The sequence below is a fragment of the Aotus nancymaae genome, unplaced genomic scaffold (assembly GCF_030222135.1).
Source record: "Aotus nancymaae isolate 86718 unplaced genomic scaffold, 86718_ANA_hifiasm-v0.15.2.pri h1tg000020l, whole genome shotgun sequence".
In the NCBI taxonomy this organism is placed as follows: Eukaryota; Metazoa; Chordata; class Mammalia; order Primates; family Aotidae; genus Aotus; species Aotus nancymaae.
In genome coordinates, this window is record NW_026988432.1 from 9,169,144 (window position 1) to 9,186,005 (window position 16,862).

A 16,862-nucleotide genomic window follows, 5' to 3' on the forward strand; every position below is an offset into this window, starting at 1 on the left:
AGTCAACTGATAACCGCAATGTGAGCTGCGAAGTTATTTTGTAATAATATAGTGGATTATTAGTAGTATGCTAGTCACAGCAAACATAAAAAATATTTAATTTCGTATCTGACATTCATAAATGTCATAATTTATGCAATGAAATTTTATTATTAAACATGAGCAACTTAAATTGTCAACATTTGCATCTTTGTTTTAATTGGATATGGATTAACATATTTGTTTGATACACATGAAAGAGCTTTTAAATGATAATATAAACTTCCAATAATACATCTGCCTTATTGGTAGAATAAAATATAAGTATAAGAGTTGAAAATAAATCGGGACACACAATTAACTTCAAATAGTAATAACAGAAGCATTGACATGTAAACTTAGGCATCTGACGCACAGTTATGAGGATGTGCCAAGCAATGTACGTAGTAGGGACTGAGATTTAATATTCATAATTTTAGCAAAACGTAACTGTGACTGGTGTAAGAGAATATGAAAGTAAAAGGATGTAAAACTTCTCCTGTCATTAATTTATTCATAGCAATAATGTTTCATATATGCAAAACCTTATCCACATAGCTTTATTTCAGTGGAGAACCATAAAACAGGGAAGAATAAATCTCCCATTTTAGAATTAAACTTGTAAAAGTCAATTCTGTGTGTGTGTGCGTGTGTGTGTATGTGCATTTGAAAGTGGACATGTGCAATCATAATACACTAGGGTAAAAGCCACACTATTTTTGCAGTTTACTGATTGTTTCAAACCAGTAGGGAACTTTCAGTACATGCTTTCTGAATCGCATTAAGAAACGGTACTTTAAAACTATGATATTTTTATCTCTGCTAACTTCAGAAATTATTTGGCAAAAGAACACTGCTCCATTCAACCCACACAATTCCATACATCTTTTTAAAAATGTATACAAAATCATGGATGTATTTCTATGTTTTATGCAATAACTAAATTATCAATTTACACAGGACATACATGTAGCCTAGCATTTTGCTACAAGCAGGACATTCTTCAAAATAAATTATTTTCCATTTTTATTACCAAAATATAACACATTTTATATTTTAAATACTTGAAATTTTTCATATGTCAAAAACTCTCCGCCATAACATAAATTTTTATTAATAGCTACATTTAAAAATAGAATTTTTAGGGTATTTCAGCTATCAAAGCTATGTAAACAGTTAAAGAAAAATAGGAAATGATCCAATACAATAATATCTATAATAATTTCTATTTTATAATAGTAAAAAATAATTACTGTGTATTCTTAAATGAATGATTTTATAAATAATGGTAGGATTTGGAAGAAAAACAACATCATATGAGGAAAATTTAACAAATGCATAGATTTGCCTGCTAAACCACTGACTGGAAATAAAATAGTTTTGAAGCCAAAGTTACTAAACAAAATAAACATAATGTGATTCCTTGAATATGGACTACTCTCATTAACACAAATTCATTAGGAATAGACTTTAATGGCCTTTTAACTTTTAGATGAATCCATCATTTTCCTAAGACACATCAGTTACCGCCCTGGCATGTTAACTTTCTGAAAGCGACCCATTATGTGACCTGAATGAAGGGATTCAGTTGCCAGAATGATTTCAGTAAACAAGCTTCCAAAACGCTTCGCCAGCGCCATGGAGCTTTACTCAAAAGAATATGGACAACGTTTTCCAATAACTTTTTGTTTTCAAAAGTATTGTTTGCGATAGAGAATACATAGAGTGCATATGAACGGAAGAATTGAGGTATTATAAACAAGACTTTGTGCCATATATTGGGTAAAGCAAATCAGCATTTATACTATAGTAACTATAGATCATACTATTTACACTATTGATCATATAAAAATAACATCTGGAAATTGCAATTCTACTTTTTTCCATCACAGAAAAATCAGGACTTCTCTTGATAAATATTACATTTGTGTGTTTGTTCTCTCTTTGGTTATTATGTCTTATACTTTTGTAGTGGACACAAACCCCACTTTTCATTTCCCTTCCTCTCATTTGTCTTACATCTTTTCTCTGTCCTTCTGAAATTGCAAAAAAGTGAACAAAGGGAGGAAAGGGAGTGGTAAGATCATAAAAAGGTTTGGGATCAGTGAGGTATCTAAAGTTCTTTCTTGGTTTCTCAAGCCTGAGAGAAGATATTTTTTATTTAACTCCATAATGATGTTTTTCTGTGTGTGAAACTCCCTTCTGTCTATGCCTCCAAATTATGTCAATATTAGGTATCCATTCATCCTGACTTCTAGTCTAGCTTCCCTCCCTTTGTGCATCTATGAAAACTTGTTCACTCTTAATTTTTTGGTATGATGACTCATGTGCACGAATTATTGCTTATCTTAAACTACAGATATCTCATTCTTTTATAAAAATTTATACCTTCCATAAGTGCTTTTAAAGACCTAGCATGAGAAAAGTGTGCTAGGTTGTAGGGATATGTAAATTAGCAAAAGCATTGCAATCCTTTATCCATCTCCTAGTCACATGCGATAGAGATTCTCATCCAATGACCTCACAAACAACTAGACAATTGCAAAAACTGCAACAGCTATATGATTTATTCAGGTAAATCAGGAAAGGTTTTTCTAAGGAAGTCAAATCCTAGTTAATATCAGAAGAATTACTATGACTTAAGAAAGCAAACGGAACAAGAGAAGAACTGTAGCAGGCTTCATGAGAAGGGCTGCCAGAAGCTGCAACAAAAGCAGGTCTTCCAACAGGTAAATAAGCAGTAGGAGAGCACTGGGCTCAGACGGATGCCATGCTACTAAACATGGTGCAGATTTGTACTGTTCAGATGAATATGTTGTCATTTACTATAACTACCCCTTTTGTGTTTCAGAAAGAGTCCTATCTGTCTATAAAGAGGTTGCTAGATGAAGATGATAGCTCAAACCTCTGACCCATATAATGTTGGAGACTGAGAGATACAAGGGAAGTCATGCTGCTTTCTGATTTCCTATCTCTGCCCAGCTGTGATATTGCCTAGATGTGCACATGCATTTAAGTTACTAGTTGGCTTAACTTACAGGAACATGAGCTTGATAATCTCAGAGAAACCTGGTAATAGATAAATGTATATGGGAAATTATTATTTTTTCCTTCAGAAAGAAAAAACCTATGGAAAGGTCCTGTGGTGGGGGACATCGTGAAGTAATTCAAAGCACTAAAAGGTGAAAATGGTGGAAACATGTAATCTAAGAAGAAAAATAACGCTAGCAGTAGAATGGAAATGAATTGCAAGTGAGTAATTTGATGCACGGGTGCAGAGAAATTATTAATAATTGTCATACACAAAACACTTGCTACTCAAAGTGCAATCTGGACCAGCAGAATCAGCATCACCTGGAAGCCTTGTAGACGTGCAGATGCTCAGGGCTTATCCCAGACCTACAGAATCCCATCAGGGCTCAGAATGAAGGAGGTTTACATATCATATCAACAGTAGGATGTTTTCCATTAACTTCCAGAAATATTATCTAAGAGGCCAATATCTAAATGGCCTGAGGTGACCTTCATGACCTGAGGTGATGAAAGTGAACTGTTTGTGAGAAATGGTGTTTATTCAGTTCTGGGTCAGAGCTATGGTGGCCACATCCCCCCCCCATGAGTTTCAGGAAAAGACTTCCAGCTACTCACCCATAAATTAGAAGCAAAGAAAATAAGACACTGGGAAGATATGGGCAAAATAAGAGACTGGGAAGATAAGGGAACTCTGAGAATTTGCATAAAAATGTAGATCCAGGGTGCAAATGTGGAAATTGCAATTCCAGTTGAGGGGAATTCCAGTTTCTCTGGAGGACAACCATTTCCACATATTTACTTCCTATTAACCAACCAACAATTATCAGCAGCCTTCCTCTCCTACTTTCTGTGGTTCCCTCCACCACCTCACTACTCAGAAGTGTAATCTAAAACAAAAGCAGTGGCATCACCAGGAACACTGATAAATACTCAGTATCACAGACATCACCCCAGACCTATGATTACAATCTGCATTTTAAGAGATCCCTGGATCATTCATTTGTGTCTTAAATTTGAACATGCACATTAAAGCATCTCAAGTGCAATTGTGGGATTCTGAATTCCAAACAAATAAATATAAACTAATTATCAAAACAAAATCTGCAATTCCTGATATGACTGAAAGAGTGCTAACAACGCAGTTTTTCAGAAACCCAGCTTTCTGTTTCTGTTGAGCTAACTCTTCATTTCTTATGCTGATAATTATGATGGAAATGTACTACTAGTATACATCAGAGAAACCCTAGCCAATCTACAATTTTATAGCATCTTGGATGAATATTTTGTAAAGTTTTTTTAACCAATCTACAATTTTATAACATCTACAATGAATATTTTGTAAAGTTTTTTTTTCAGAGATGGAGGTCTTGCTATGTTGCCCAGGCCAGCCTCAAACAACTGGGCTCAAAGAATCCTACCTCACCTGCCCTAGTAGCTGGCACTATCAGTGCAAACCACTGCACCTGATTAACTTTAGGACTTTTATTCAAAATCCTATGTCAACTTCTTAGTAGGCTCCTGATATTTTGTAAATTTAATTTTGATAGTTCATCAACATTACGGTGGAACAGAAAGAACTAGTGATACCATAGTAATGTATAATGTATGGCTAAGTTAATTATTGGTAAATAGAATCTAATTTCAGCTAAGGAATGAGTTCAGTGTCATCCAATCCCTATCTTATTTATTTTTATTATAGATAAACTTATTTTTCTGGATGTTAGAGCTTTTCTGATTTTCAGTTTATCATTAAGATTTCTCTTTCTAGTCTTGTACTTACCCAATTACCCTAGTGGAGATTATTACCTTAGATTACAAACTTTAGGATCCATACCTTAGAACAATGGGATACGATCTCTTAGAATTTATCACAGAGAAGTTATCTCTTAATGTTCCCACACCTGTCTCAACAAAAATGGTAACACCAATTATTCTTCTATTTTCAAACTTCATTAAATTTGGGCTGTTATCACTAAAATACTTTAAAAATTGTTTAGGATCAATCAATATTATTCTTTTAATTTGTATGCTGGGTATAAATACCATAAATTATTCCCCTAGTTTTAATTCATTTATTTTCTCTCCTATCATAGGGGATGTACTGATTGTCCTCAGTGTTATAAATTCACTTATGCCCTTTACTCTTAGTGCAAAACTTCCTGATTTTGACTTATGTTTAGTTAAAAAAATTCTCCAGAACAAAATATTATGTAAAATTACTTTAAAAAATATGTCTTTTTTTTTTTTTTTAATGGAGACAGTCTCTGTCACCTAGGCTGGAGTGCAGTGGTACCATCTAGGCTTATGGCAACTGCTGCCTCCTGGGCTCAAGCCAGTCTCCTCCCTAGCTGGGATTACAGGCATGCACCACCAAGCCCCACTAATTTTTGTATTTTTAGTAGAGACAGGGTTTCACCATGTTGACCAGGCTGATCTCGATCTCCTGATCACATACGATCCTCCTGCTTCAGCCTCCCAAAGTGGTGGCATTACAGATATGAGCCACTGCACCCAGCAGTCTTTCAAATAATATAATAATAAAATATTGTGGCTAGTTTTAGAAACTTATCCTTAGAAATATATATATATACACACACACACACACACACACACACACCATGGTAGCATTATATACAACTTTTTAACTTTAAGAAAATCTAAAGGTTTTTAAATGATGTTTTTAAAAAATATTTTATTGCACTTTAGGTTCTGGGGTACATGTGCACATTATGCAGGATTGTTGCCTGGGTACATACATGGCAATGTGGTTTGCTGCCTCCACCCACCCATCGTCTCATCTATATCTGGCATTTTGATGATATAATTATAATTTCCAAATAGGACTATTACATTATTACATAACACCAGAATGTTTGTTTTCAATTCTATAAAATTCATGATTGATTTTAATGACATTTCTGTTTATATTTAATAGCTTTTAAGTGGTTATTTTAATCTATATGTGTCTCCATTAAAGCTAAGTACAAATATTAATATCAGTTAAACAGTGTCTAGCAGGTTGGTTTCAAACAAAAATTTCTAACGTCAATTTCTTTACCTTCTATATCTTCAAACCATAATTTCCCTGGTTTTTGAACAGGCAATGTTAGGAAATGCTCAGATTTTTGTTTCCAAATTACAAATAAGTCCTTTGGAGAAATGTCTTCTGATCAGCTGCATTCTGAAGACTCACCAGTTATGTTCTCAAACTGTGCTTAAATTTTCAGCATAAATATAGCATAAGCATCTACATACTCCATGTTAAAAATGTATGTGTCATGGTTCATCAACTTATTTTCATTCAAAAAGTCTTTGTACACCTGCTCTATGCACAGGAGGTAGCAATGAGTTTCCTGAAATCAGTAAGACAAAATTGGTTCCATAAAAGTAACTAGGACAAGTAAAAAGGCACCTGTATAATAATTGAAATCCTGCTGAGAAACAGAGGAAGTGATGCTTGGCTGACTGTTTTTAAACGATTGCCATGGCTCAATGTAGACTGTCTATATTAGGTTACTAACCCAAATGGAAAGTCTATCCCAGAGGGTTTTGTGTGGCCAGAACAATGTTTCTAGTACTTTCAATATGAATGCTTTCCAGTGAAGCACTGCTCTCCAGCTAGGGAGAGGTGCTGTTTTCTTTTGTCACCCTTTACCTAACTCTGTCACATTTTCCTTCTTGGCCCCTTCTGTACATGTAAACCTAGAGACTACTGGGCTACAGCAGGAGGCAACAAGCCATGACCTATAAGCCAAATCTGGCTCCGCACCTGTCTCTGTGCCACCCCTGAAATATTCTCTATGGTTTGAAGGCTTATAATTTTTCAAAAGGATATGCCACAGAGACTTATGTGGCTTACTTAAATAATTTAATATATTCACAATTTTGATCTTAACAAAAAAAGGTTGCCCATCCCCAGTCTAGAATAACACTCCCATGTGTTTGCTGATGTACTCATATATAGACTTATTACACATGCACATCAAGTAACTTATATAGCCAGGAAAAATTGCAAAACACTTTGCAGTGATCAACAAAGATTCCTGGTAGTTGTGTCTAACAGGTTCCTCAGGCAAGGTGTTCTGATTATATAAGTCCTGCAACTGTTGATATCATTAAGCTATTTTACACAAAAGCCTGTAATTTATACATAATCCATGGCCATATAACTGATTCTTGTCCAAAAACCTGTGGGACAACGTTATCTGGTGATAGTGCAATTTACTTCCCCACCCACTATGGAAGAGACAGTCTTGCATCCATTAAGCACATTCATTTCGGCATTATTGGGTGCCTAGCTGTGTAACACTTAGATTCTCCTTTGAACTGGCTTTAATAACTTACTGGTTTCTATATTAACTAATGGGTTAAATAATATAGTTGACATGTGTTCATTTTATGTTCATATAAAGTTATAAGCTTACCATTTTTTACTCTTTAAATTTGTTAACTTATTTATGTTGTATAGATACGCTATTGTACTAATATATATTATAAAATATAAGATGGGGATTCAGAAACCAAGAGCTGAAAAAAGTGTTAGTAGATTTTTTCCACAATACAGTGTGTCATGTACACCCCACCTTCAATGCCACTATAATTTTTAATATACTTAAATGTTTTAGCTACCTTGATCTTGTGAAAGAAAACTAAGAAAAATTATGGACAAATATCTTGAATTATTGAATTCATATTTTCTGAGTGTATTGAAGACATTTTTTAAAAAAACTTTAAGTCATATCAGTTAATCCAATAAAGACAGGTGGATTTTTTGATGTTGGAAGGAAATGTACATTTAAATGATCAAGCATCCGTAACATAATTTACTACTGGCTGTGAAATCAGACTTTCATATATAGCTGCATTTCTCTTCCTTAAAGCATCCTCTTGGACTTACTTATGTTTTTACAAATCTAGTTCTTAAACATCTTTGCCATCATTTAAAATGCAGGCTTCATTCTGAGAAGAGCACCCAATACTGCCACCGAAGTTCTGCTGTCTGGTGTCATTTTGTCAATTATGCTGATGCCATGAGACCATGGAACAGTGCCACTATTTCCAAGAGCAACAGCAAATCAAAAGATCTACATGCAATGTTGTTCTAGAAAAATCTATTATATTGGTTTATGCTTAAAAAATAGTTACTACCAGAGTAGTAATTTTCCAATCTATCCATTAAAAGTTCCAATGTACTACTGCATTTTTTTAAGCTGTAAAAGAATGATGTACACATATCCTTAAACATAGCATATAAAAGCAACCACTAGATGGAGATTTAGATGTTAAGATTATTTATGTAAAGAAAATTATTTATTTGAATTAATAGTGCCATTTAAGATTGAACGGCATGTTCTTTATAAGTACATTCCCTATTCCACTGAAATAAAAAAATCAACTCTAAAACTATGTGAAAAGTCCTCCCTTTTTGAATTAATAGGGACTTAAAAAAATTTATTGAACAATAAGAATATTAAAACCCAACGTATTTTTTTAAAACTTATGTGGGATTCTTGATGAGTAGCAGGTAGTTTTATGTCTGCCATAAACCTTTGGTAAATGTGATTTAAATGCAAATGTCATGTAGTAAGAGATCTTATATTTCTTTAGAGACTAATAATGATGCAGTGTTTGCATGAATGTCCCATTACATGCTAACACCTTCTTTCACTGCCTCACTCATGTATGGAACTTCTATACATATATAGAAATGGCACTCATACATTATATATATATACATGTATATATATATACACACACACACACATATATATATGTTTATATATATATAAGTACCATGGATGAATACCATGAATATATTATATATATTCATAGATATATTATATATATTCATAAATATAATACATATATTCATACATATAATATATATATAATTCATCCATGGTACTTATATACATATAAACTAATTCTTACTGAAATAATGTTAAAACTGCAGTATGGTTTTGTGTTATGGTAAAATCTATATTATTCCCTGAACTTTGGCATGTTCTGTGCACAGCTCTTATTTATTTGACATTTGAGGACACCATAATCTTGATATTTTGAGCTTCTGGAGAAATTCCTGTTGCACCAAGGATTCTGGCTTGCTACTGTTCCAAAATGAGTGATTATTTTAGTTCCAGTAGATAGTCTGAATTTGTAACTAAGAGGATAAAAATCACCAACACCACCCTCATTATCTAAGTGATATATACTTAAAGAATCCTACAGTCTTCTAAGTGATCAGCATACCCACTGATTTGGTCAGACCTTCCAGAATCCTCCCAGTTTCCAAGTTCTGCTTAGTCATAGGCCAAAGAACTATACTGATATCAAGGAGACCAGCTCAGGACTCAGTGTGCCCTGATGACAGGTGATACTAATGCCAGCTCCAAACAGGGCTCAATCAATCAACCCTAAGTTTTCCTGAAAGACATATTTTATATTATGACATTTTGATATAACTAAAAAGGTGCCAAAATTAAATATAATCAATTGCTTCTTAATCTATGTCCCCTTCTACTTTATTCTTAGCAATCATATAATGTTTTATTTATAAAAATTTATGTGTATGACTCCCTGTCTAGACTCTAATCTCATGATGGGCAGGGATAATGATTTATTAATTAATAATCTCATTACCTGCATATAGAACAGTGACTGACACAGAGAATAATACGAATAAATGTTTGTCTTGTTTAAAGAAATCAAATAAAAATATTTTAATAATCAAACCACATACCATAATCCAGATAATTCTGTGCTTTTTAGAGTAGACATCTCCAAAAAAGATGTCTACAGATTTATCAGTGTGCATATGTCAGAATCAAATACATTATTATAGATAGTTTATGAATCAGTATAATAGAAAATTATGATCACTTACTATAATATTTAACTTTAGAATTTGCATTGCCAGGTCATGAAACTCTAATACAATTTAATCTTGCATTTGCAAAAAATCCCTAGATTCATTAAAGAATAAGGAAACAATATGGAATTCAATTTTTCTGGCCATTTAGCTTTTAGAGCTAATATGAGTATAAATTACTTATATATCTAAAAAATATGAACTTATCAGATAAACTCACCTTTTAAAACTGTTAAAGAAATTGAGCAAAAAATAGAATTGTGCATTAAGATGCTATATATATAATTGAAAAAAACAGAAACAAGAGACACATAATTTATAGCATATTGACACCAACAACACAAATTACAACTATAAGACTGCCATTAAAAGCACATTTAAAAATCTGTAAACTATCAAAAAAAATGTTGATCTATAGCACAAACCATATCTACTGGCTTGGGGATAAAACACATCCAAAATTAAATTTCCCAAATTCAAATTCTGAATTTTATCCTGGTTTTAAGATTTATATAATAGGCTGGAAAAAGTATTTGAAAAATGATGCATTTAATTAGCTCAAAAATTATTGTTCCAAGACTTACTAAAAAAGAACCAGAAAACAGTGAGCTTCAGCTAAATGTAAATGTTTATGCAGATACTTACCTTAGCTACCAGCAAATGCTTATTGTATAGTTGCTTGAATTAATGAAAAACTCTTTATTAAAAATAAGATTAATAGCTTAGAAAATACTGAGACAAAGCTCTAATAGGAAACAAAAAGCAGAAAGGTCCATTTTTTTTTACTTCATTTTTCTTCCTTTAGGAAATCTTGAAACTGTCTGAAGATTTGTCATATTTTAACATTTGACACACTTTGTTTCAGATGCATGATCAACATTATTTTACATCCCAGGGGACAAAACAGCAAGGGGTATCAGGTATTAGCTAGCTCAAAAGGAAATATCCAGATGCAGAGGTGCGTAAAAGTGAAGACAGACTCTGCATAGGCATCAGAGTGAGACTAGACAGTGAAAATGTGCTCCAAGGAGCACCCATACCTGGTTTTTTTCTTGCAGATCAATTTGTGACATCTTGAAATCAGGACCTTGAGAGTTTGCACTTAATCTGTTTTTCCTATCCAAGAGCTCTTCCATTTCTTTCACCTGGATCTTCAGCCTTCTATTTTCTCTCTCCAGTCCCTGCTTTTCTGTTTCAAGTATTTCCCTCTTGTCCCACTCCAAGGTATTTTCAGCTTGCAATCTCTCTAACTACACACAGAAAACACACACAAAAAGCAACATGCAGCATTTGCAATTACCGAAAGATAATGCAACCCACAAACAGGCTCCCATTAAGATAGGTTCGTGAATATGTCCATTGATAGAATTTTAAAAAGAAAACTCTATTTGAAAACTTGAGAACAATACAAAAGTCCTAAGATTAGGCCAAATCATAGATAAATATACTTTTCCTCTTGGTTCATGTAACTATCTCTACAACCATATGGACCATATTTTTCAAATAAATGTGTCAAGTTAAAAACTGCTGCTCTTGGGAACATTAATCTCCAATCTCAACTGATGAATATTCTCAATGGAGAAAACACAAAACAATTTCGTGGGCAATTTTGATTGGATATATTTCATTTATTTATCCATTCATTTATTTATCTAGGGAATAGATAGATGATGTATCTATCTATCTATCTATCTATCTATCTATTTATCTATCTATCTATCTACGCAACATTTGCAGTTGCCAGAAAGTAATGCAAAAGGTAATTGAAATATACATAGAATTTATAATTTTATATTTTAAAATTTTACATTGAAACATTTTCAATATAAAATTATATAAAATTCAAATACCAGTACCACAAAAAAAATTGTATTGGGACACAGTCGTGCTCGTTTTTTCACACTTTGCCTATAATTGCCTTCACGCACAATGGCTAAGCTGTTGAGAGAGAGATCATAGGTTGTAAAGCCCCAAATAGTCACTTCGTGGTCCTTTACACTAAAGTTTTGTCAACCTCTGCCCTTTTCCCATTGCTCTCAACCAAGGCTGCATGGTGTATCAACATGAGGAGATTTTTTATAGCTACCAATGTCCAGGAGCCTACTCTGGAAATTCTGATTTAAGATAATTTTAATATCTCCCTTGGTCAGTTTTTTTTAAATTATTATACTTTTAGTTCTGGGGTACATGTGCAGATCTTTCAGGATTGTTACATAGGTATACACACACCATGGTGGTTTGCTGCCTCCATCCCCCATCACCTACATTAGGTATTTCTCCTAATGTTCTCTCTCCCCAATCTCCCCACCCCTGCTTTCCCTCCCCTAGCCCCCCACCCCCAACAGACCCCAGTGTGTGAAATTCCCCTCTCTGTGTCCATGTGTTCTCATTGTTCAACATCCACTTATGAGTGAGAACATGCGGTCCCACGTCCTTTGCAGGGACATGGATGAATCTGGAAACCATCATTGTCAGTTTTTATTATTTTAACATTTTTATGTTTTAAGGAGGCAATGTAAAATGTATTTATTTTCTACAATTTTATTACATCTAAATGCTCATTATTATGAGGTGTAATTATATTTGTCTGCTATGATTTTTTTTTGGTAGACATTGTAAGTAGAAGTGATTAGTAGCTTTTTTGCTCTAAATTCGAATCCTGAGCTATGCATTCTAATCTGACTTCACCATTTATTTTCTGGATAAACTTAGGTAAATTCAACTACCCCAATGTGGACAATTTATTATCTAATCTGACAAGGTTTGTGAGAAATGAAATTAATTAAAGTAATTAGAAAGCACTTTGTGTAGCAATGTACTGTTTAAAGGAGAAACATCGTGGTAATAATTTTTTAAATGTATATTTCTTTCATAAATTTGGGCATATGGAATCGAGATGTCAATGTAATTTATGGCATAAATCTATACAGCAGAGTAACTCTTTACAGTAGAAAATCTTTTAGAATCTAGTCCTGGTTCCACCACTTACTCATTGTCTAATTCTGGAAAAGACATGTATTATGTTAATGACTTTCCTTACTTGCAAAATTAGTAACACCTTACATATAATACCAAAATACAAAAGCACAAATGCCATATTTGTGGTACTGTAAGGACGGAATAGTGTCAACTATTCAAAATTCCTTGCAGTCTATTTAGGATGATTAAAGTATGAGGCATTATAAAACTATCTCAAAAGGATAAAAATTCTAAATTACTTATTTTTACATTGTTAAGTTTAAGTGGCTTGATTGCAACATAATTAATAATATACTGTTATAACATAAGTTGCTATGACACATTAAATTCTAAAAAACCACCAACTTAGTCAACATTTAGAAAAATGTTAGACTTCAATAATATCCTTTATATCATAATAAATTATGATATAAAAATTATGATATAAAAGCCTAAAAACTGCTTTTGCATATATATATAATTGTACCATTATTGTAGAAAATGTTCTGTTCCCAAATCTAAGAGATGCTCTGGTTTCTAAAATGTAGGAAACCAAAATTACATTCTTGGCACTAGACCTCATTTACCAATTAAGTATAATAAACTAAGGGTCAAATTTTAGATGATATAGTTTGACATTTGGGGTACTTGTTTGGGGATATGAGATGAAAATATTATAGCACAATTTAATTTAGAAGACGGCATTACTTTCATTGTTAAGATTAATACTTAAAGTTTTTTATTATTGCATCACTTATCAGAATAAAAATAATAAAGTTGCAACAAAAAGGCAGCAACTCAGTAATGAAAAACTAATATAAGGAGAGCAAATGTATTTTTGGGCAAGGACAAACATTATGTTGTGACAAGTCTTTGTAAACTTGTAGGCTTTTTTTAAAATGTTAAATAAATTGATTTAACATTAACTAACAGATAACAAGTAGAACCAAGGTTTTAAATAAGTAATAGATGGTCTGAATAAAAAAACTTTAACTATTAAGGTTTTCTTTTATTTTGAGACGGAGTTTCACTCTTGTTACCCAAGCTGGAGTGCAATGGTGTGATCTCGGCTCACCTCAACCTCCACCTCCTGGGTTCAAGCAATTCTCCTGCCTCAGCCGCCCGAGTAGCTGGGATTACAAGTGTGCGCCACCATGCCCAGCTAATTTTTGTATTTTTAGTAGAGACGGGGTTTCACCATGTTGACCAGGATGGTTTCGATCTCTTGACCTCATGATCCACCCACCTCGGCCTCCCAAAGGGTTTTTTTTTTTAAGTAATGATTTTAGCGGTAGGAACAACAAAGCTTAAATAATGCCTTATGATGTTTCACTTTTTGTAGATTTATCAAAACATACAAATTATTTGATAAACATGTGTATAATATACATTAAAAATTAAAATTCCTATAAAAATTAGAACATTGTAAAAATTCTGTTTTAGTTTGTATTTTGTAACACTGTTTCTTATCAGATCACTCTTTTACAAGAAGCATATGAAAATCCACTAACTTAAAATGCATTTAATCGTATGAACATTAAAATGATAAAGGAAAAATCAGATAATATTTTAAGATTTCAGAGTTTATAATTAAAATAATAATTTTATCAAATGGAAATAGAATTCCATTGCTTCACTTCTGATGATCAAGAGAAAATCCTGAAATATTTTAATCGTATTTCAACTGTGAATTTTAACCAATAGTGTGTTCTAATGTTAAATGAATTTCAGATAACAGAGACATTACTGAAACATGTTTTCTGAAAATTTTAATATAAAAGTACATTCTTTGTAGAGTAATGTAAAAGTACATTCACTAAAATACTTGTTTACTTAATGACATCAATTTCTTTACTTATTAATCATTGAGAAAAAGTACATAAATATCCAACACTACGTTTATTGAATGTTTATTGAGTATGTTTATTGGAAAACAAAGAGAAACTGAATATATGACTTAAAAATATAAATAGAGGCCGGGCGCGGTGGCTCAAGCCTGTAATCCCAGCACTTTGGGAGGCCGAGGCGGGTGGATCACGAGGTCAAGAGATTGAGACCATCCTGGTCGACATGGTGAAACCCCGTCTCTACTAATACAAAAAATTAGCTGGGCACGGTGGCGCGTGCCTGTAATCCCAGCTACTCAGGAGGCTGAGGCAGGAGAATTGCCTGAACCCAGGAGGCAGAGGTTGCGGTGAGCCGAGATCGCGCCATTGCACTCCAGCCTGGGTATCAAGAGCGAAACTCCGTCTCAAAAAAAAAAAAAAAAAAAAAAATATATATATATATATATATATAAATAGAATATGAGTAAAATTGGTCATCATTTTACGAAGGAAAAAAATTCTGAGTGCCATAGAAAGGCCTGCAACAAATCAGGTAAAAGGAGAAGGTCATTTGAGGAAATGATATTTAAGTTGCAACTTATAGTTTAACAAAACAGAAAAGCATAGTCAGGCCCAGAGTGTCCCATGCACAGGAAGCAGGAAATATGTTTGAACATTGCAAGACCCAGAAGAGTCTGTCCAGTTATGGAAGTTAGGATTTGGGGAGAACATGGCATAAAAGAAAATTGGACAAACACAATGGTTCTGAAAAATCAGTGTGAATATCAGAATCACTTGAGTTGCTTGTAAAAACGGTAATATTGTGACTATTCCTAAGGATAAAATATTGGATCATTTTCTAAACATAGCTATTTACTCATTCTTCAATGGTCATTGCTTGATATTGTTGAAAAGATTTGAAAATTATCATCATTACAACTAGAACATAAGCTTTATCAAACCAGGTTTGTCATTTTGATCATAAGCCCAGCACCAGGCACACACACTATGTTTGCTCCCTAAATAACTGTTAAGTGAAAGAGAAAGCAGATAATGATAGTCTCCAGGAAAAAGCCTTTCTGTATTTCAATGACAACAATTAGACACAGCAAAATTAAGATAGCACTCTAAAAAAAGCCAGTTACTTGACTTACCATGACCTAACACCAAAGGATTTCTCCATATATTACCGTGAACTCCTACTGCTATTGTCACAGCTGCTTTACATTTTTGGTAGTGAATACAGTGAGGCAGAGAGGATTTTTAATAAAATGACATACAAATGACTCCCAATTCTCCTTTTAGTCTGATAGCCTCCATTTTTCTTTTTTATAACATGAGAAAACTCTTTCTTACAACCTAGTGTTATGAGGGAGAAATGAAATCATTTAGGGAAAATATTTATTAAACTTCCAAATTCAACTCAAATTCAAGTTGAGTTGGAATTAAACTTCCAAGTCAACTCAAATTCAACTCTTAAGTCATAAATTTGTTTTCTATAGGAGAAAACATATCAACAGCCACTTCGAATACAAAATAGTGTATTAACTTTTTCCTCAAGTTTTATCAAGATGACAGTCATTTTGTAAATGGCGCTAAACAACCGAGAAAACTCCCAAAAGAATGCACTGTATGCCACTTTGCAGGCCAGTGAAGAGTCATCTAAAACAACTGTGGATGTTCCAGTAATTGACTTCAAATACTCAGAATTTTGATTTCAGACAAGTTAGCCATAAAACCTCATTACACATACTGTGGTTTTGGAAGAAAGAAGGAAATGACAGAAAGCTTTTCTGTTTCCTACCAGTTAAGAAATCATCACCCTTTGCTGAGGCCCTAAGGTATCCAGGCCAAACACCTATATAGATTATTTCCTATTCTTACAATGATTCCACAGATCATTCGGCTGTGCTACGTACACATGAGGGAGCTGGGGTTCCGAGAGTAGAAGAAATTTTCCAGTTGGGCAAGGAGTCCAAGCCACAGTTCACCTAAAGATCCTCTCTAGTTCTATTCCTGAGCTCATTCCAGCACTACCACACTGACAGACACCAGGAAAAAGGATGCCTGTCCTCTTGCATTAGCAACTACCTTATTCCAAATCCACTGCATTGCATTATAGCAAAGTTTCATTTATGGTTTGGTTTTGGTTTTATATC

At 33.4% G+C, this 16,862-nt stretch overlaps 1 protein-coding gene across 4 annotated transcripts in view; it reads right to left on the reverse strand.

Annotated features, from left to right (window-relative positions):
* Nucleotides 1–16,862, reverse strand: part of CCDC102B (coiled-coil domain containing 102B) — a 356,597-nt gene that overhangs the window by 168,717 nt on the left and 171,018 nt on the right. For all 4 annotated transcript variants that reach the window (XR_010343607.1, XM_064379033.1, XM_064379034.1 and 1 more), the window contains exon 8: nt 10,960–11,169. Coding sequence is in view for 3 of the 4 variants with exons in the window: in XM_064379033.1 (XP_064235103.1) it covers nt 10,960–11,169 (210 nt within the window). In the remaining variant the exon portion in view is untranslated. The remainder of the gene's footprint in view (nt 1–10,959; nt 11,170–16,862) is intronic.